The sequence below is a fragment of the Daucus carota genome, chromosome 8 (genome assembly GCF_001625215.2).
Source record: "Daucus carota subsp. sativus chromosome 8, DH1 v3.0, whole genome shotgun sequence".
NCBI classification, from domain to species: domain Eukaryota; kingdom Viridiplantae; phylum Streptophyta; class Magnoliopsida; order Apiales; family Apiaceae; genus Daucus; species Daucus carota.
In genome coordinates, this window is record NC_030388.2 from 5,419,765 (window position 1) to 5,441,460 (window position 21,696).

The window sequence follows — 21,696 nt, forward strand, 5'->3', positions numbered from 1 at the left end:
GTTCAACTCAACAATTCTGTCTTTATGATTGTAATATATTTTTAAATATAATTCTCTACGCATGCAAGACAAACATGTTAAATTCAAATCAAAGAGCATAGTCTAAACATCGAAATGAAATAAGTTGTCAAACATCCAACAATCCTCAATCAAGCCACAAACAAATACACCAAATTCATAATGAAAACAAAGTACTAACATCCAACATTGCCCAATAACTATTCTTGCAATTTCAGTTACCAGCCTTAACTACCTCAAAAGTAAATTTGTAGGACTCATCTTTCCACTGAAAATAAAGTTTGTCACCGATACCCAATTGCACATCGTCACGAAATGTTGTCCATCCATTGAGAATACAAGTGCACTTCCAATCAGCACGCTTATGAACTGACAGTGTCCAGCTGATGTCCCCTTTATAGACTCTAATTTCAACATTTCGTCCCCACATCTCAGTTACTCTCTTAAATTCAACAGGAATGTCCTGTACAATAACTAATTATTAGAATTACACAGCAAATTAGATTTTCCAATATGAAGGAATAAGGTAAGATGTTCAACTGACCACTCCATAGCAATACGGTAGCATGTGAAAAGGCTTCACTTCGATCACGAAGAATGAAGGAACCCTAATAGATTCCGGCAAAGCATCTAACAAACAAAAATATACATTATATTAATATATGTAAGCCTCATAATGTAACAATAAGCAGATTACATAAAATCTAAAAAATAAATAATAACCTCCTCTCAGATTCATATTCAGATTAATCTCCATGTTGTACCCATCAATGAATGACACATGAAACCTCTTAGTCCAATCATAGCAGAAAACAAGCGTTGTAAACGCATTCAAATTCTCGATGCCTAAATGATCACATATGAGCTTCAAACCAGTGAATCGACCCTGTATCCTATCGTAGTAACCCAGAAACTCATCACCATCATTGGTGACATATTTAACCTTTAATGGCATCCTCTTGCATATCTTCTCCATGTAACGATGAGGAGGAACCTTTAACCAATGAAATAGATAAATTACAAACAGTACTATATATTATATATCTTCAAAAGAGATATTACTAGAGCTTACAATTTCATCCACCACTGTACCAGCATGACTAAGCTGATGCACATAATGCCACCCATCTCGAATGTTAATCACTAAAAGCATACAAAATCAGCCGTATTAAAAGAAGCAGCTCAAAAAAATTAATATTTCTTTTTCCACTCCAAAATTATAAATTTACAGCCATCTCACTTTAATTACACTTTTTACATTATTTAAGCCACAATACTTCTGTTAAATTACTAAGCTTTTTTTTTAACCATATGTGAACAAAAAACAACTTTACAAGCTAGGAATCATACATGCAGTTCCAAAACAAACACTTAACAGAGACTTACAGTTTTGAGGAGTTGAATCCTGCCTTGAATGGACCACACCCGGATAGTCAATTTCTCCAAAATCAGCCCCAATGATGAACACATCCAACACCCCGCGACTCGCATATTGGAAGAACAAAATCTCACCCCCTTTCATCGAAAAATCTTTGAAGAAGTCATGCATGCGCACAAATCGGCGATTCCGTCTATCAAAATCAACCTGGATAATATACCCATTCCGAAACCGTAACTTCACCGTTTCGTTCAAGCGATTACCATTAAAATGCACAAATCTCCAAGGAATGGTCTGACAAACAGTTGAAGCACAGATTCAGTATCAAGTCTATGAGTTTATTGAGGTTCAAACACAAATCTCCAAAGAATGACGAAAAACGCTTACCAATTCATCAGATTGACATTCATCCGAATCAACATACTTCACAAATTTGGAAATACAAGGAGAACACGCCATCAAACTGCAAAGATTGAAACAATGAGGTTTAAGAAATTACCTCAGTTGAAGCATCAAAGAGGGTTAAGAAATTACCTCAATTGAAGAACAGAATCTGCAACAAATTCGAGTTAGGCAAGAAACTTAAAATAAGAAGACTTAAAAAAAGAACAGTTGACAGTGGGAGACAAGCAACATACCTTTTTAGGAATATCGAAGCGTTTGTCTAATAATACAGATCAATTTCATTCAATACACTTTTGTATGTCTTTAAAATATTTTCTTTTTTACAATTCATATAATATAATTTTTTCAAATTCAAAAACAACAATCTAATCACTAAACAAAAATCATCCGCGAAAAAACAAAAAAAAACCAAAGAAAATATATAAACTAAATATTTGATGTTATTTAAATAAAACAAAATTATTTAAAGTTTCTCTATCAAAATAAATAAAATAAAAAATTTAAATGGAAAAACTTCGAAAACAAATAGTTTTAATTTTTTCTTAATATTGGATAAAGAATTTAATTGTAAAGCCCGCGGAGCGGGCAAACATACTAGTGCACTATAATAAGTGCTAACCCCTCATAGTCAACACAAGCTTGCTAGGTGTGTGAGTCGTTTCCACTTTCACGCACATCTATATATATAGCTTCCCACACAACTTCTTTCTTTTATTCACCTGTACAACTAAAAGACCCTTCACTTGCCTTCTCTCTCAAATCTCCATTGCTTTCCACCACAAACAGCTCGACGTTCTCCCATTTTTCCAGTCACTTTTTCCGATCAACGGTATAATTAACTAACCATTGCTTCTTCGTTTTATATATATCTTGCTACTTTCTCGTGCACATACTTGCATGCCTGTACATCTGCACACATATATGTATGTATATGAACACATGTAATGCATCTTTATGCTGCCATGTAGTTTCCTACTCGTTAAATCGGTTAAGTAACCATTGATAGGTTCATTTTATGTTATGACACCTTTCCTCCCTACGATGTTTTGAAATTCCCCTCTTTCTGGAGCCAAAAAGTGTTGCGGGAGGATTTGGTACAACACCCCCACAATTATCCGTTGTAATAATAGGGTTATCCATGTCCTTCATATAGGCAACAAGATGCATAAATGGGCTGCAACTGCCGTAAAAGATTGTGAATTGGTGGTGTTTATGGTTTGTGTTTGCAAAGCCTCCAAGCAAGGAAGCCGGAAAGCCTTACTCCGCCACATAAGTGCTCGGAAAAAAAATCACAGAAGTTACACGTGATTTCTAGAGTGTAGAAATTGTGAGTCTGAACCCTTTGCAAAGTGCCTACATCCTCTTTATGGGGATCAAGCCCAATGTTCAACGAAATTTTTTTTATGATTGAAGGTGAAGAGCCCATTCAGGTTTATCTATAATATATTATAATTATATAGGAAAACTTCCTTGTGGAATACTCTACCCCCAAAGGAGGTCGAATCCACGCTGTCTCCTTGAAAGAGAGATGTCTTAAACCACTAAACGATGAGGGCAAACATATTTTCCCACCGATCTTAGTCATTGTGCATTCGAAAAATAGGTTCTTCAAATTGTCAATAAAGTAATATGATTATATACACGGAATCCTTCCGTTTTTCATCATTTTTTTTAATGAAAAATTCATATTTATTTTATTTCTATAATAAGAAGGGCTAATAATTAATAAAAAAACAAATATAATATAAAGATAATGTAGTTCTCTTGATAAGTACCACCATGGGATGAAGCCCTTATCCCACTTGATCTGGTGTTTATCCTGATGTAGATCAGACTTCTAATACATTCAACTCCAAGTCTGCGATATGAAGCCTTCTAATTCCTATAAAATCCGAATATATCCACATATTTTGTATATATGTTATAGTTATCTTCATATCTATGACATTTATCTTAATTGGGTTGATAATATGAGTGGATATACTCTTAACCCTCTTCTAATTCGTGATCCTAAATCACAGGAGGAAAATTCCTATTAGGGTTCTTGCTAGTCTACTAGTCTGGCGGCTACAACCCTATAGCTGAAGCCCTGCCAGATGCAACCTTATAGTTGAAGCCCTGATAACTACAATTCGGGATGCACAGAGCGGAAGCCCCTAACAACTCCTGGAATACTCTCAAACGAGACCCCAACATTATGAAGCCTTCTCAGGATCTCAATTGCAAGTCTTCAAGCCTCCATATATATAATTTTATAGGTGTTCATCCGCCAGGGTCGAAGTCCTAAATCATTAACCAAATAATCCATCCAAGCTCAAACATAATGGACTATAAATAGGCTCAAGAAATAAGTAATTTCTTCTGGTGCAGTATACTGCTCGCATGATTAATTAGTACTCCATTCGTCCCATTTTACATTTCTATTTTAATTTTCAAAAAGTCAATTTGACCAATTTTTGACTAAATTTTTCAAATTATCTATTTATTATTGTTAAAATCTGAAAATTACATATTAAAAATTAAAATAGATTTAATAAACTTTCAAATGATATAATTTTTTTTATTTTTTGAAATATATGATACATGTAAATTTCAATCAAAATATAGTTAATTTGAATAGTCAAACGTCAAAATAGACACATAAAAAGGGATGAGGGAGTATTTCATACAAAATAGTTACCGCTGTGCGTCAATAGAAACTATCACACAAAAACTAGTTATCGATGAGTTGGCGAGGATGAGGTTTGATAGCTTGATCGCTTTCATTATAAGTTATACTAAATTTAGTTTGATTCGGATTTTGAAAAATGTGTTAGAATTTTGAGATATTTAAATCTAATATTATTTAAACAAAATTTTAAATTGTGCTTAAAAATCTAATAATATTTAACTAGGATTATCTAAAATCATCTAGATACTGATTAATTTTTTGTACTTCATAAAATGATGCATTTTATGACGTTCAATCTATTTTATATTTTATATAAATCAGTCCGAATGAAATTTCGAAACATTATGCTTAAATCTCAGAGACTCTACGTCAGCTCCGACATTTTATCAAGAATTAGAATAAAATTAAAATGAAATACATTTCATTAAAATCCATACATTATATATTATATTATATATTTAAATCCCTCCCTTATTTTAAGAGCACAACCCCACAAGTTTTAAACACTAAATTCCCCCCTAATTACTTAGCAATGCTAGAAAGCTGAGAAGTGTACTCATATCTTCTGTCACCTAATCGCTAGCTATACAGTAAGAAGAGCAAAAATTCTACGATGTCTATGAAAATGGTGTGATTGTAATCTATCAAGAAAGAAAAGTGTGGTTTTATTCAAACTGAAATCGCATAAGGAGCTTTACAGATCTATATTTCCCACCCTTCTTGTCATAGAGAGGGACTGCTCGAATCCCAGGTCTCAATTCTGAGACAGGCAAACATGTCTGCCCTCCGAAATCGTCCCTGTCTGAAATATCATATTCTCGTACCTCGATCCGAAGCAATGCCAGCTCTGGGACTTTCAATGGAAACACGAACTCTTCATCCCAACTAGGACTCCAGTCATCCTCAATAATCTTGGTTCTAGTCTTCGCAAAGTCTGCTGGTGCTCCAACGATATAAATCTGATATTTAAATATCTCAGCATGGTTTTATTATGTCTTTTGTTAAGTTAAAAAACACTACTTTGTTTGGGTGTTGGACCTCATTATCATTGTATTCACCATTAATGCCCTAAATATCAAGATTTGGAAAAATGACCCCAAATATCATTTATTAATGCTACATCATGTAGTGTTTTGGATATTCATCCAAAAAGCAAAATCGTTTAGCGTTATGTTGGGGTTAAACCCTAGCCAGACGCTACATCGTATAGTGTTTTGCTGAGGGTTAAAACCAACAAAACGCTACACGATCTAGGGTCTTCTTCCCAAATTGAAAACACTAGATTATCAGGCGTTAATAACTGGTATTTTGGGCCATTTATTCCAACTCTATTATTTAGAGCATTCCTTCCGGAGTTTTTGAGATTTGGGGCCATTTTTCACTTTGTTTAGCCTTCCAGAGAGCTACTCTGTTGTATTATCATAAGCTGTGCTGTTTAAAACATTCTAGTTCTGAGTAATTTACACCAACTAACCTTTGTGTAAAAATCTGGTGGCGAGTAAGCATCAAAATGTGTGTGGCTAAAATCCAAACGCCATCCATCCCCCAAGTATAGTTTCACCTGTTAATTTAATGTTTATTTCGTGGTAGTATGTCATAAAAGATACGGAAACATGCCATAATTTGCTCTGTTCCCAGTGACCAAAAAGTTGTACTAACCTTTAATGTTTTCTTCTCTGGCAATGATGCTCTGGGATCAAATACTTCATGCGGAGCTTTCTTCATAAGAATCTCGGGTTTCTTAACATAACCACAACCACCATTGCCTCTAAACATTCCATGCATTAACCAAAGTGATGTTCCATAACCCTGTCACACAGAAACATAGTATAATGATATCACAAGCGAAGCGATGTACAGATGTCTCGTGTTTCCTTTTTCTTATTAATCTCTATCTCCTGATATATATAGTTGATTACACAATGAAGAATCAGCTTGAATCCAGATGAAAGGCAGATGCAATACATGCATAACCCTTTATATACAATTGGACAGTCGTTCCATCAGATACTTACAGGCGGATCTGTGTCAAGTGAGGTCGATTGACACGCTTAAATATATTAATTAGTACTGACGAGATATGTTTTTTTCTGACCAAAGGCTAAAGAAAGCATTTAAGTAAAGACTTTGTTAGCTATTCATGATCAGAGCAAACAACTAGCACCAGCACCTGCATATTAAAGGCAACCATCTGCGCTCCAACCATCCATCCCGTAAGTGGTTCAAAATTTGAGGAGGTCACCCGTGTTCCTTTTGGATATACTCTCACTAAATTCTTCTGCGTGAACCTAAACAAATGGTTAGATTTAGCTACAAAAGAAGTATGATCCATGAAATTGATATATCTGTTTGTTTAAATTAAGAAACTTTCATAAAACTTTAGCTATTACCTTACAATGTCAGTTCCGTATAATTCAGCTCCCTTTGCAAGTTCTTGTTCACTCAAACTAACACGCTTAACTTTATCGTTTTCTGCAAGAATAGTCTTCATTAATCCATACTTCGGTTTCTCAGCATGAATTGCAATCAACCGCTTATATCTTGATGGTTTCATTTGAGTCTTGTTGACATCCTCATCTTCATCAGCTTCATCCTCATCGTCCTGCTATTGAAAAGCAAAGTTGAAAGAGAGTGAGATCTCACAACAAAATGTGAAGATGGGATACTCTAAATTAGAAGCTCACCCATTCATAACCATGAAGAAGCGACGCGAGACGCTTTTGTTCAAGAGTTCCAGTCTTAGATCTATTGGTGGAGACATCAAGATCTTCAGCATCCTTATTAATATCCATGAGTAAGTTTAAGTATACAATTCCTAAACATCCATGTAAAGGATGAAGCAAATTACATTTTGTAACTGACCTTGACATCAGTAGTTTGGAATGCTAATAGACGCTGGTATTCTGGTGTTCCGAGCGGACTAGATTTGCTATTTTCTACATTGTGATTTTCAGTGCATTCATCAGATTCTTCAACCTGGACAGATATTTGGATATTTAAACTGGGGTCTTTGCCAAGTTCATCAGCTGGACCAAAGTGGTTTTGGTTACAGTTATCCAGACTAGAGTCTTCAGAATTTTTTGTAAGTCCAGCATGCTCATCACTTTCCCCAAGCTGGCTAGATAAGTCAGTGTCTATACTGCAGCCTTCAGCAAGGTCATTAGGTGGTTCAACCTAGCATGCATATTAAAGCAGATGTTGAAATCACCGTCGGGCGTATACATACCAAGTAAAGTTTAAGAATACTAGTAGATCACCTTAAGGGCAGCTGAATGGATAGCATTCGAACGCTTAAACCCTTGTCCAAGTTGTTTGGAAGATCTGTGGCTGTCTGAACCACGCTCTTCATCATCCGTATCACTGTTACTTTTCTAAACATTAGAGAAATTAAATATTGTCAGTCCTTCGAATATAAACTGCGATAAAATCTTTGTATGTATGCATGAATTGCGGTCATCTGCTTAATTATGATGCTACAACCTGGAATCCTGTGTTATCGTTTACAGCCTCATCTCCATCCTGATTGCTGTTGTTCTGATGTTTTTACAATCAACAAGAAAGACTGAGAATGACAAGTCTATAAAGTTAAGTGTGAAAGAAAAACTGTAAAGTATTAATACCCCCTGATCAATTTCTGCTTCATCTTTGATTTCAAGGCTTTCTTTAGCTGGTTTTATTGAATCAAGGTATTCTTTAGGTGGTTTCGTAGAAAGAACAATCTGATGTTTTAGTGCATCAGGTGAAGGAAGTGCATCAAAAACCCCAGGTTCAGGGTAATAGAGAAGTTCTCCAAATATTTGGATCGCCATCTGAACGGCAATAGATTTTTGTCAAAAGCAGAAAATTAAAATCAATAGAAGTGCATATTGACTTGAACAAAGAAAGCTAACCTCAATTTAGCAAAAAAAAAAACAAAGAAAGCTAACCTCTGCAACCATTTCCCGAAGGCTTGGTGTTAAGTGGTCCTCTAAAGTTACTATGACAGGATAAGGAGATTTAACAAATGCATACTGCCTGATGGACTGGAAGCATTTGTCAAGCCTCACAGGAGTTGTCAGAGTCCTGAGTTCATAAAAATTCTCTAATCATACAGAAACCATACATAGAAATACTTAATTTCCACAAATCAATTATAAAGTCCATAATAAATAAAAATTATATACCAAAAAATTGTAAAAAAGAATTAATGAGAAAGGCAAGTTTTTACAGTAGAAAAGTTAGGTTAGTGAAAGTTGTTTTCTTGTACAGTTGTACTGTTGTACAAAGAGAATCAGCCAGGCTGCACCAACGTAAAAACAAGTATACGGCTAAAAAATATTGGCCAGCAAACACCCTGTTTGTGGTGTCTTACGAGTAGAACACATTATTTATTTTAATTCTTCAGCTATAGGACGAGATAAAGCAAGTTTGTAATCAAGGAAGAGATACCTTCCATGGAGAACATGAACTTTATCCTTTGCTGAATTTGGCCATAAATCAAGTTCTATTCCCCTCACTCCTCGTTCCAGAGCATTGATAATAGGAATTTCACTACAATCACTGCTTAACTGGTTCCCAGTTAGGTAAGAATTGTGACCTGTATATATGAAATAATGTTGCAATGGAGCAGTCATATCATGGTGTACCTGAAACCAATCAGGCTGTAAGGCAGGTTGTGTATTGTATTATATGCGTCATTTTTAAGGGATTTAGGGACATACATAGAAGCAGCAAATAGGCAGAAAAGATCAAGTAAAGAAACATGGGTGTTGGCCCAGAACAATCGATTATTAGTAGTAACATATGTCCGGGGGGAAAGAAGGCTAGATGAAGAAAACCCTAATATGAGATAGTTTTCCGCTGGATGAAACTTGGATATGCATCAAAAACTTAGGTTAAGTCATCTAGCGGAGAAAGATCGCTGAAAGTGACATACGATTGTCAGGGACCTGGACCAAAGAAACATATGTTTTCTTTACCACAACCATCGACTTTGCTGAAACTCAACCATTTGCCCCCTTAATACCTGTTGAAAACCAGTCCATCTAACCAGTCCATCTAAAACCTTAAGGTGTTAGAGGAAAGCTCCAATTGGATCTCATGCTATATATCAACACTCCCCTCACTCGAAATCCCATTTTTGGGTTGAAGAATACCATGTTGATAACCAGTCCATCTAAAACTTAAGGTGCTAGAGGAAGGCCCCAATTGGATCTCATGCTATATTTCAACAATACCAAGCAATGAGGGGAGACACATACTGACCACTGGCAATGCAAGTTAGCTAACTTACTTATCTAAGCTCGTCGGTCAAAAAAAAAGTATGCAGATACAAATAAGAGAAGTATAGAACCTGTAAACTTATGGGGGGATTAAGATCATCCTGGAAGAGAAAATAGTAGAAATCATCTAATGACAAATCATTTCGAGTGTACTTATTCAGGTGATTCCTCCTCTGCAAAACCTGGTGCATCAAGTCCTGTGCCATTGACAATGTAGACCCCACTTCACCCTGAAATTCAACAAGAAAGCGGAGAAGTTGATCTGCAGACATTTGGGAGGCATCTCCGGTGTAAGCAGAGAAAGCTTGGATGACATCAGAAGGCGGGCCATTGTCTTTCATCTCAAACTTGCGGTTAAAGTATCCAAACATCTTGTAGTAATTGTAGCTACCCATATTGTTGGATGATCCCTAACCCTTATAACTTCCAAGCTTTCTCTACCTATGCACTTATTCGTGTAAACGTAAAATCAGTGGCGGAACCATTTCCGAAAATCAAATAACAATTTTTCAAGGATTATTCAAAACCAACATCGGCTCAAATGGAAGTATCTACTAATTTTTAAAAACAGAACATGACTGAAATTATTTATGAGAAAATCACTTGTTTTTCAGGGGCTAGCCTCCCCCATTGAATAATATAATTTTGAGGGGATAATTTTGTGTACAAATTCGTAGATAGAATGAAAGATTCCCAGATTTCAAAAATAGAAAAAATAATGAAAGATCTCTGCTATTTTTTTCTTTTAGAGAATATATGATTCCACAAATATAAATATGAACGAGTTATAACTTGAACATGCAGATTTTCATGCATGGGTATAAACAGATATAAGATATTTGAATATTCAAAGTATAATTTGTTATGAAATTATATTGCAGATGAAGAAGAAGAAGTATGAACCGTGTTGGGATTGTTCTGGAACTGGAGAGAGAGAGAGAGAGAGAGAGAGAGAGAGATGTTAAAAACTAAGAAGAGAAGGATAGTCCGATTATGCTGGATCATTTCCAAACTGTACATACAAACATGTCTTTTTTATTTATTTTTATTTATTTTTGTCATAAGTGTCTTTCTTTTTTTTATTTTTCACTCTCAAACATTAACACATTGACTTCCTGCTTTCTAATATCTTTTTAATATTTTTTTCTAAACAAAAATTTAATGTTTAAAGTTTTATACAAAAGTATAAAGAAATGAGAAGACAAATAGAATATTAGTTAATGGTGGTAATCAAGGAAGCTAATCTGCTTGTTTCAACGTCTTCTTGGCGAGTGACAAGATAGTAAGATACTGAGGACCATGTTGATTATTCTATGTGTTCTAACAATCTCCGATTTAACTGATTAATTTCCGATTAATCCCTTACAAGGTCGGCCATCGATCCGATTTCTGAAATCCGATTAATCCTTATATATATTTCTTAATTAAAGTATATATAATAAATTATTAGAATTAAAATACTATATTACTTTAAATATGAGTAATTATAAAGTTTAGGGAAAATAGATTTTTTTGCCACTCAACTTATAATGTTTTTAGAAACTTACCACCCAACTAATTTTTTTATTCTTTTAGTCACTAATGTTAGGTTTGGTTTGGTTTTTAGCCACCAGCTTAGGTTTGGATTTGATTACTAGCATTATGATAATTTTTTGTATCATCATTTATACATAGTGATAGTATCTAATATTTTGATGATGTGTCGTATGTTTATATCCTTATATATATAGCAATAGTAATATAAAATGAGCCGATGAAAAATTAAAATCAGGAATAATAGTAATTAGATTCTAAAAATTCAATAAATCATGAATATGAAATCAATGACTTCAAACAATTCACTCTCTCTCGTAAGATAAAGTGTAATTGAGTGATATGACGCATCATCTTTCGCTATTAAACTTTCAATGGACTAGCTCAGTCTAAGATCTTTCTTAAATTTATCTTCAAAAATTTTAATAACTTTATCTTATTACAATTTTCGAGATAAATAAATAGAGGAGAAAACTTAATTTTCAATGATTGTCCTCTATATATAATGCATCATTTTATATTATTATTACTCCCTCCGTCCTTCTCATTAGTTTACAAATTTTCTCTAGTGCTTAGCATGTATTTAAGATTCTTATAAAACATAGTTTCATAACTTATTTTTGTGTGTAAAAATTCAAACGCTGAATTTTCATTCAGAAGAAAAAAATAAAGTTATATATGAAACTACATCTTTTAAAGGCTATATAATGCGTGTAAAATTCTTATCATCCAAGGTAAGCGACCTTGAAGACATAAAAAGTACTACATATAAAAATACAAACATATATCAAATCATCAAAATATTACCGACTACCACTATATTTTAATAATGATACACATAAAATGTAATGGTAATAATCAAATCTTAACCTAACTTCAGTGACAAAAAAAAAGAGCTAAATCTAACACTAGTGAGTAAAATAAAAAAATTATAGTTCAGTGGTTAGTTTCTAAAAACGCAATAAGTTTAGTGACAAAAAAATTATCATAATTCTGGTAATCAAATCCAAACATAAGTTGGTGGCTAAAAATAAAACCAAACCTAACATAAGTGACTAAAAGAATAAAAAAATTAGTTGGGTGGTAAGTTTCTAAAAACACTATAAGTTGTGTGGCAAAAAAATCTATTTTCCCTAAAGTTTATGAATATAGTAAATATATTAGTTACTAAATACTAATATAATAATAACTAAATATTAAATAATATTTTAATATTAAAATAAATCCGATTTTCACACCAATTAATCCTTCCGATTAATCCCCGATTTCCGATTAATCCCTGAATCGGTAGCTCAACCGATTAGGTCCGATCCCCGATTTCTGTAACACTGATTCCATGAGAATTTAACAACTAATCTGGCCAATAACAAGGATATAAAAATAATTAGATTAAATGGGGGAAGAGTATAGGATTGAAAGTGGTAGATTACATGAAGTTTGTTTGATGATTAATGACTTGGAGAAGTCAATTATTTAGATCGATGATATGAAGATTTGGAAATATATCTTTCGTCTCTTAAACCGTCATTCCTTTACTCATAGGCATTGCAACCGACCAAAATAAAAATTGATTATACCCTTTGAAGTGCACTCCATGGACCAATAGGGACTTGAGAGCTCACAAAGGTTAATCTACTTCCCATACCTCTCAACTACTCTATCCTCTTACAACGTGGAAGAACCAACAAGGCAACAACACTCGGAGACATATGAGTTCTAGGTGTCGAGACCTGGTCTGTTTCATTCACCCCAATCAAATACAATATACGAGTTTTAGGTTTCGAGACCTGGTGTGTTTTGTTTTATCCAACTCACATTCTCAATCTGATATGATAAACTTCCTTCTACATGTACCTCATTTAAAAACTAGAATTCATGTTCTTCCATCATCTAAACAAACAGATAAAGAAAATAAAAGTTCACCAAAATATTCATCGGTCGTCAGGATCATTAAGTTCTACAATATTACAGTACTGCAACAGCAACCCTTGTAATATGCATCAAATTACAAGTTCTACTGTCCTTATCCACTACTTATATATACATGCTTAGAAAGGTAATGGAATTATAGATATCCTACAAGTGCCAACAGAACCTCGCAAACATAATTTGTTTCATCAATCATATAATGGCCTGTTTGGGAACCAAGATTTCATTTGAAATTCTAGATTTGATCAAATAACTTGTTTGGGAATTTGGATCTGGATTTAATTTGAAATCCACACCTTCAAATGTTAGTATAAATCTGAGAATTTGAAATGACAACTCAAATCCTGTCATTTGAAATAAAATGCATGTTTCCAAACGGCCCCTAATAGATATCCAAATTCCAAACAAGTCAAATAACTAAATTAGGATGCAATTTGCTTAACCAAATGTAGGCCTGTTATTTTTGCTTAACCAAATGTAGGCCTGTTATTACTTCATATTACAGAGTTTATACGGACACAAGAATATAACAATCCCCATAACTATCAACCAGACCAGTGAAAAATAATTTGATCTCAACAGCACAACTACCATAACCACGATAATGACTACAGGAAGTAGTACAAATAGTGAATATGTGCATCACTATATTAGAGAAGAATACCAACCCAATAGCGCAGTCAGCCAGATTGGTAAACTAGCATATAAATCTAAGTTGTGCTCTTCAAAATCCATGCAATCCATCTTTATGCCAAAGACTCCTTGATTCAACTGAAAATAAGGTCAACTACAATTATTTGTTAATTTGATTATATGCAAAACAGCAAAAAGTAATGGTGGTAACAACAAAAGGCGGTCTTCAACACTAAAGCACTGCTACATATTTATTTTGTATCATAAAACAACCTCTAACGGCGAGATGAGTCTACACCCCTAACGGCACTAAAAAAAAGAAAAAACTTAATACAAATTTCCCTGAAAGCATGTGCCCATTAAGGTTATCATGGCGTCAAGTCAAGCCTCGGCGCTCGGGTACCATGGAATCGACTAATCGACTAGTCGCCCGACTAGCTCGTGAATAGTCGACAAGTCGTATGTATACATACTTTTACTAGATTTAATAAATATAATATAGTCCTGACAAAAAAATAAAAAATAAAAATAATATGGTTGAACATACAACAGCTTATAGTTTGAATCAAAAGTAAAAGATAATAAGCAACAGTGAGATGTACACGACATAGTAGATTGTCAATTCACATGTAAAGTGAAGCCAGAAAGCAGGAAGGAAATAATAATGTGAAGTTGAAATGATACAAAGATTAGGGATATGTTGAAAATGATACAAAGATTACGTAGCCTGAATGCAGAAAGTAGTGACAGGAATTAAATAATAATGTGAAGTTGATATAATCCAAAGATTAGGGATATACTAATATGTTGAAAATGATACAAAGATTACGTAACCGGAACAGGTAATCAGGGCCTACACACCGACGATAAGTCTATTAGTCAGACATGATGTAGCCGCCCAAAGCCTTATCTTTTTTTTTCAGAACAAAATCACATAAGATTTTGTCTAAAAACCCTACTTTTGAAGTTTTTGGTCAGACTAGACACTGGGTCATGTGGGATAAAACTCATAAGTCGCCAGACTAAACAAGTCGCTAGACTAAATGAGTAGTCATATACTGATGATCACGTAAAGATGAAATTGTATTGTTCTATAAATTCACCAGAACCCTTGACTTTTACTCATCACTCTATTAAGAAGTAATACTGGATGTTATCTTCCAGCTCCTAAAACACTAGGAATGCACATCCCTCGGACTTCCTACAACAATAATCAATGTAGCTATTCATATGGGCACATTAAAGAAATTTCCCCTTGAGCAATCATTTTATGACAACAGGCATAAAAAGGGGCAGTCAACAAAACACCTAAATAGAATCATTAAAAAAAGGCTGAAATAAAGACAACAGGAATAGCATTTAATACCCTCGCATGTCAGTAGGAAGTCATAAAACAGGTTCTGAATACGAATGTTAACTGATCGACTAATATAATTGATCCAGGCCTCTAAACTTCCAGCATCACAACTGATACCAGTCTCACACTACAGATAGTTAAGAAAGACACTTAGAAATTAATCAAAAGAAAGCACTACTCTCTATTTTAGAAGAGCGATATCTGCACCCTCAGGCTAACTATTATAGCATGTAAGTTTAAGCAATGGAATAGCACAAAAGTAAGGATTTGTGTTCCATTCCAATTTGGTACTATAATGCTCTAATTGCTTAAAGAAATGAAATAAGATAGATCCGAAATGGAACTCAGCAAACAAAACTAAAGGTGGACAGTATGTATGCAAGGGGGAAAGAGAAGAAAATTGAGAGGGAAATTGTATACGATGAACTTTGTGAAGGGAATGTGCAGAAAGTTTAAACAATCATTCATTCCTAAATTGGTGGTATTGAACTCTAGTTAATATTTATACAAGTAGAATGAGGAATGAAAAAAACTATCACCCATAAATAATACAGAGTTGATTCCTTGTAAAATAATTCCATTCAACAAAATGGAGCCATAGTTAATGTCTAATCTTATAAACATAGCTTGAGATATCAAAGCAGGTGAATATCAAAGTTCTACTGCTGGGATTAGAGAGTTAGTACTTTATAATTCTTACGGTTTCTTCAACTTCTTAATATGTATAGAAACCAATGTATTCAATACAGTAATCTGATCCATAATGAAAGAATCTGGACTCATCGGACTCGTTGACAGAAGAATTCTTCTAACTACGCACTTCTGATATTTTTGTTTATTTGACAACATGATGTCTAATATTAAAAGTAGTATTAGTAATTCATTATATAGACCTGTTAAGCTATATCTATTTAATAATAGAAATTTATACTTAAAAATTCATCTTAATGCTATTAATAATGCTCATACTAGAAATTTTATATAACAAAAAGAAGGTGAAATATAGCAATTCTGCGAATAACATATGCATAGTACAATTTCATACTCACTGAAACGTGTCCAACAAATTCCACAATAACAAAAGCAACAAGTCATCACTAAGCTTAACAACATCACTACTACTTATCATAAACCGCTAAAACCTTAAGTACTTGATACCACGTTTATATAAAACCACTACTGTAGGTCCCCGTGCAGGAAGGTATTTTTATCTTCTAACCACTAGTCCTCAAAACTACCAAGCTAACCGATCACTTGACACAGCTTCACAAGGTGTTACAGAAATCGTGTCCTTAAACCCCCCAGCATTTACCCACAGAGAACTCCAGCAACTTTCGATCAGTTGCATTCTCTATGCTTTTCTTATACTCCTCAATCGATTCTTCAGCCTCTTAAGTGTACCCACAATCTCCTCCTTGCTTTGTTTCAAGCTTATCTTGCACAACACAAAATACATGTTCAGCCCTTGACCAACCAACAACAAAGGCTGTTTGTCTGCCCTCATTCTGCAAAAAATTACAAGGGGTTGTATATTAATCTTCATTTTTGCAGTATGTGGGCACGCAAACAACTCCTGCTGTCGGACAAACCTTGAGCGTAACAGAAGCTTGAGATACATCGCAAGTGGTAGATTGTGTAAAAAGTTACGAAGCTGCCACAGACAGAAGACTTGAAGAGTACAAAAGAAAACGCAAGGGAAAGAAATGATCGATCAAAAACAACAAACGCACAGAAAAAATGATTTGAGCAAAAATTATCACAGTTGCAGATCTAAGTGGATAAATCTATAAAGCATTTGAGTTTTGGTGAGTTCGAGGAACCAATGGCACCATTGATCGACAGAAATGTCTGAGAGATGGGTTAACCTGGTGGTGGTTTTTGGTATCAATGGTTTGGTTTTTAAGTTATCATGCTGGTTCTCTTCATACATGGTAACAGGTTATAGTGATTTCGGTTATGTATATAAAGTGATAATAGAAGTTTTACTAGGCTTAGTGATCAGCTATTGCCTTCTGTAAACATGGATTTGCAACACAACATTTTACAGAGACTAATGATTTGATTGTACTATATGACAGAGAAAAATTATCATTTATTTGTACTAATACAGTAACCAGAAAGCATCCCGTCACAAAATTAACATCTAGATTGCCACTTTGTAGATACACATGTAAAAAGCTACAACTATACATTCTATCTATGCAATCTTCCTTGTCCTTGGCTATATTTATTCTGAAGGATAGTTCCCCGGACTGTTACCTTAAACATCTTAAGTATCAAAAAATACTATCCCATATAACCCCTATCCTAGTCATCTTTTTAGTTAATCTCTACTAGGATTATAATACACAAGTGGAGAAGGTATTACAAACCAAACTAAAAGGATGATCGGAAAACAACTCTATTGGACTATAGTCCTTTTAATTTCTAAAAATTTAAGGTAATAGTCCGGGAATCCCTCAAACATATTTGACCCCAAATTACTAAAGATGTATAAGCAATGGCAACATTCAATCTTACACAAACAGATAATTACACACTAAACAAGCTTGTATTGTCACATAAAAATTCCGAGTTTTGAAAACCATGAAACTAACAAGAGCAGCACTTAGTCTAAAAATTCACATATCACAAAAAGAAAAGCACAACATGATGATCAACACACTGACTTAAATTCAAAATCACCTAACAGTTTTTAGGACCCGCTAACCACTACACCGAAAGCAGCTACTTGTTGGAGATGGCGCAACTATAGCCTTATATTGTAATAATCGACATCGCGGTTCGAGCTAGGGAGATGCTGGGCACCCCAACAACCTAACGGTCACTCCTCCCCATCATTCCCACCTCCAGCCCCATCCCTACCATTCCTCAACACACTCGAAAAACTCGAAGACAGCTCCGAATACAGCACCTTAACTCTGGTGATATTCCCATTAATCTCCTGAATCAACTCCACGTTCTTCACCATATTATCGTGCATCTTGGACTGATGGTTCTCATTGACCTGCTGGATCAAGACGCGGTTGCGATCAAGAACTGACTGGACTTCACGGAAGCTGTCGGTGAAGTTCCTCCAGACCTCGCCGGAGAAGGAGTCGGCGGCGGCGGCGGGGACGGCGCCGCGGCGGCGCTTGTTGGGGGTGTGGTGAGAGGAGTCGGCGTGATCCATGGAAGATTCAGCGGGCGAGAGAGAGTTGTGAGGAGATGTCATTCATTCATGTGCGGACATAACTTACTTTACTGCACACCAGGTGTTTGTGTTTATGTTCGTGTGTGCTAAGCCTATGTTGTTTGCTAAGACCAAGAGGATTGATGAGATTGTGTTCTCTTCTCTTCTGTTGTGTGCTTTCTCTCTCTTCATTTCCATGTGAAAAAATACTCTACAATAACACGCGCTATACAATAAACAATTAGTATATGAACTTTGTACATAATACATGTTAATATTATTTTAAATAATATTATAAAATAATAAACTATAAAATAATAGATTATTAAAGAGGTTAAACCAGTAAAGATCAAGAAATTTCCAAGACAAAGAAGAGAGAAGACAAAGAAAGGTACCTGTAAACATTGCTTATACAGTACTCAGTCACAAATCCAATAAAAAGGTCGTCAACCAAACCGACACAAACACAAAGGAACAGTTGCCTGGAAACACATAGTATATAGATCAAAATGTTATTGATCTTAAGAAAAATAATTTATAGTTTCATGATTGGAATCATCTACATTCGACAGTATATGCTATTAATCTATATAGTTAAGCGGGAAACACTTTCCAGTTCTGAACCTCTTTTGGCTGTTTAAAACTAAAGATGGTGAATGTGACAGGAAGGGAAGGGCAATCCATTTAATAACTGCTATTCCAAAAGTCATCATTACAGTCAGGGGCGGACCGTGGGCTGGGCCGGGGTTGGCTCCAGCCCGGGTCAAATTTTTGTAGTCCATTGAGTATATATATGTGTTAAATAGCCCAGCCCAGGTGGAAATAAAATGTAGCCCTGTTATACTTATAACCCAGCCTATATATGATATATCCAGCCCATATGAACAAACTTAATCAAACTAAAACACAGTCCATCCCTTTAAACAAATTCAAGGCTTACGATTGAATTAAAAATTTTAAAACTAAACCCCCTGCAACTGTACTTCACGTCTTCACCTCACTGAAATTAGGTCGCTCGCTCAGACGCTCATTCGCTTTCCAGTCTCGGCTCTGCGTCTCTTCCTCAATTATGTATGTTTCCTTCACTTTAGTTGCGCTTTCTATTATTTATTTCGTTTCTGGATGCGCTGCTGCTGTTAATTTTAATATGAAGTTGAAGTTTGTGATTTGTTAGCGATTTTCAATTTTGATCTGAGAATTTGTATGTGTATGTTTCTTCAAGTGTTTTTGGTACTTTTAACTCTTAGGCAAGCACTGATTGTACAGGAGTTGTTGTTTTAGTTTAGAAAGTGCTCACTGTCAAGGTTGAAAAATAATGATAATTATTAAAAAATAATAATAGTAATGGTCTTGACAAGCAAGAATTGATTAAAATGCTCTTAATGCTCTTTCCCATAATAGTTGAACTATCAGATTTTTGCTTTTATATGTATATGCTAGTTTGCTCATTTGTCTTTTCATTAAACGTGCGAAAAAAAAAATTTTGCTCCAGCCCCGGTAGGTTTAGAATCCTGGGTCCGCCCCTGATTACAGTGGAAATAATGAGTTGATTTTTTAGTGTTGGTTCTATTTATTTGATATTTTTAACTTCAAAAAATTCAGTTGCAAATAGTGTTGTGATAAAAAATGCCCATAGAACTGATGAGGAGAGAATAGCACATTACAGTGAGGTCATGCGAGATCCCAAAAGAGGAGATTGAGGCAACAACAAGTGCTGCACACAATGACTCTGCATAAGAGCCAAAGAGATCAGATCCCATACAAGCTAGATCGCCAACATTGCTCCAACATTATAAGCAATCACCTGATCAAATATACCATTACTTTGAATCCCGATAATAAGTTACTCATAGATAAATAATATGAAAATCCTACCAGATTTCTAGGATCGTCTTCTGGAATAGTCACTATCTGAAAATGATGCAAATAATAATAAACGGAAATAAAATTACCTTTGTCACAACCAAAAACCCTACAATCCAATCGCCTTCAAGATGAAAACCAAATTAAAATCAAATTGATGTTTGTAGCGGGTGCTCCTTCATTTGCTTGGTATGCTCGCAATGGTAACCATCCATTGGTGTGCATCCCTTTTCACTAAATCCAAACCGGGAGACTACAAATAAAGAAGAAATTGAAGAGTCGATGGTATTACAAAATTTTTTGTTAGGAATCAATAATTTTTTATGATAACATAAACATTTTGTAACATGTCTTACTTAGAATCTTTATCAAATTTCAGTTGTAATTGTTATATTTCTTATCATTGGGAATTATCAACGGATGGGTAGAATAGGATGGCTAATTGTAAATATCCAATGCCATGTAATTTTATCTAAGTGAAGGATATTCAACTGATGAGATGTAACTATTCAACTGATGAAGACTGGATCATGTTTCAACTGATGAAAACCAAGCATTCAACTGAAGACAAAGTATTCAACTGATGATGCTAAGGAATTCAACTGATGAGACTGGAACATCATTCAACTGATGAAGTCTGTAATTCGTTCAACTGATGAGACTAGCACAACATTCAACTGATGAAGTCAAGAGCAGTTGAAAGTAACCAGAACTTTCAACTGATGAAGCAAAGAGCAGTTGAAAGTGACAAGAGCTTAAGTCTGACAAATCACATGGATCGAATTACACTAAAATAGACATGGAAGCCTGATTAGGAAAATAAAGAAGAAGCAGAAACATTCTTATCTCATGCAATGCAATCTGGATCAAATCAAGATGATGGTCAAAGATGAAGACATCTCAGAAAGCATGCATAAGACAAAGATGTGCAGCATTGTTTTTAGATTAGAGTGCAATTTGTAATCTAGTTAAAAAGCTTTGTAAAACTTGGAGTATATAACCAAGTTAGAAGCATCAGTTGAATCTGTTCGAAATACTTGAGAGAAAACCTGAGAGTTAGAATTTGTTCAAGTGATGAACCAGCAGTTGTGCGAATTGTAATCAATCCCACAGATTCTTCTATATAAAATCTCACGGGTGGATCATTCAGTCCACCCGTATTTTTAATACTTGGTGTTTTCTATTTGTTGTTTTTGAAGTGTTTGTTCTTGAATCTTTTATTTTTGTAAAAGATTGTATTCAACCCCCCCTTCTACAATCTTTCTTATAGTTGGTGTAAAATAACAATTGGTATCAGAGCCAGGTTCCCAACAAACAGGGAAAAATATCAACACTGCTAAAGAAAGATGGGAAAGAAGGATGCTGGAGTGAAGATTCCTGTTCTTGACAAAGACAACTACTTTCACTGGAAAGTGAGAATGCATTTGCATTTGTTGTCCATTGATGAAAGCTATGTGAACTGCATTGAGAAAGGAC

General features: G+C 34.7%; 3 protein-coding genes and 1 pseudogene across 3 annotated transcripts; all 4 read right to left on the minus strand.

Annotated features, from left to right (window-relative positions):
• Nucleotides 1-232: 232 nt before the first annotated feature.
• LOC108198056 (uncharacterized) lies at nucleotides 233-1,146 on the minus strand. Its single transcript, XM_064083653.1, has 4 exons — nucleotides 1,111-1,146; nucleotides 742-1,012; nucleotides 563-648; nucleotides 233-481 (listed from the first exon to the last, which is right to left on the minus strand). The coding sequence occupies exons 1-4, from the start codon at nucleotides 1,144-1,146 to the stop codon at nucleotides 233-235; spliced, it is 642 nt and encodes a 213-aa protein (XP_063939723.1).
• A 3,991-nt stretch (nucleotides 1,147-5,137) lies between these two features.
• On the minus strand, nucleotides 5,138-10,354 carry LOC108198709 (phosphoinositide phospholipase C 6). The gene is made up of 13 exons (XM_017366485.2): nucleotides 9,805-10,354; nucleotides 8,901-9,097; nucleotides 8,399-8,534; nucleotides 8,093-8,281; nucleotides 7,953-8,006; nucleotides 7,730-7,843; nucleotides 7,335-7,646; nucleotides 7,157-7,249; nucleotides 6,863-7,077; nucleotides 6,643-6,760; nucleotides 6,132-6,281; nucleotides 5,947-6,033; nucleotides 5,138-5,431 (listed from the first exon to the last, which is right to left on the minus strand). The coding sequence occupies exons 1-13, from the start codon at nucleotides 10,126-10,128 to the stop codon at nucleotides 5,138-5,140; spliced, it is 2,283 nt and encodes a 760-aa protein (XP_017221974.1). The 5' UTR covers nucleotides 10,129-10,354.
• Nucleotides 10,355-17,717: 7,363 nt separating this feature from the next.
• Nucleotides 17,718-18,555, minus strand: LOC108197595 (protein EARLY FLOWERING 4). The gene has a single exon (XM_017365251.2). It carries the CDS (start codon nucleotides 18,397-18,399, stop codon nucleotides 18,010-18,012), a length of 390 nt encoding a protein of 129 aa, XP_017220740.1. The 5' UTR covers nucleotides 18,400-18,555; the 3' UTR covers nucleotides 17,718-18,009.
• A 151-nt stretch (nucleotides 18,556-18,706) lies between these two features.
• On the minus strand, nucleotides 18,707-20,435 carry LOC135148435 (pyrophosphate-energized vacuolar membrane proton pump 1-like; annotated as a pseudogene).
• Nucleotides 20,436-21,696: the final 1,261 nt, after the last annotated feature.

Coding starts and splice junctions, on each gene's coding strand:
- LOC108198056 (XM_064083653.1), bottom strand. CDS start 1,146: ATGGGTGGCATTATGTGCATCAGCTTAGTCATGCTG. Junction 649..741: donor GAATATGAATCTGAGAGGAG/GTTATTATTTAT, acceptor TTTGTTTGTTAG/ATGCTTTGCCGGAATCTATT. Junction 482..562: donor TACCGTATTGCTATGGAGTG/GTCAGTTGAACA, acceptor GTTATTGTACAG/GACATTCCTGTTGAATTTAA.
- LOC108198709 (XM_017366485.2), bottom strand. CDS start 10,128: ATGGGTAGCTACAATTACTACAAGATGTTTGGATACTTTAACCGCAAG. Junction 7,647..7,729: donor TCCATTCAGCTGCCCTTAAG/GTGATCTACTAG, acceptor TATGCATGCTAG/GTTGAACCACCTAATGACCT. Junction 6,282..6,642: donor TGGTTGCCTTTAATATGCAG/GTGCTGGTGCTA, acceptor TCTGTGTGACAG/GGTTATGGAACATCACTTTG.
- LOC108197595 (XM_017365251.2), bottom strand. CDS start 18,399: ATGACATCTCCTCACAACTCTCTCTCGCCCGCTGAATCTTCCATGGAT.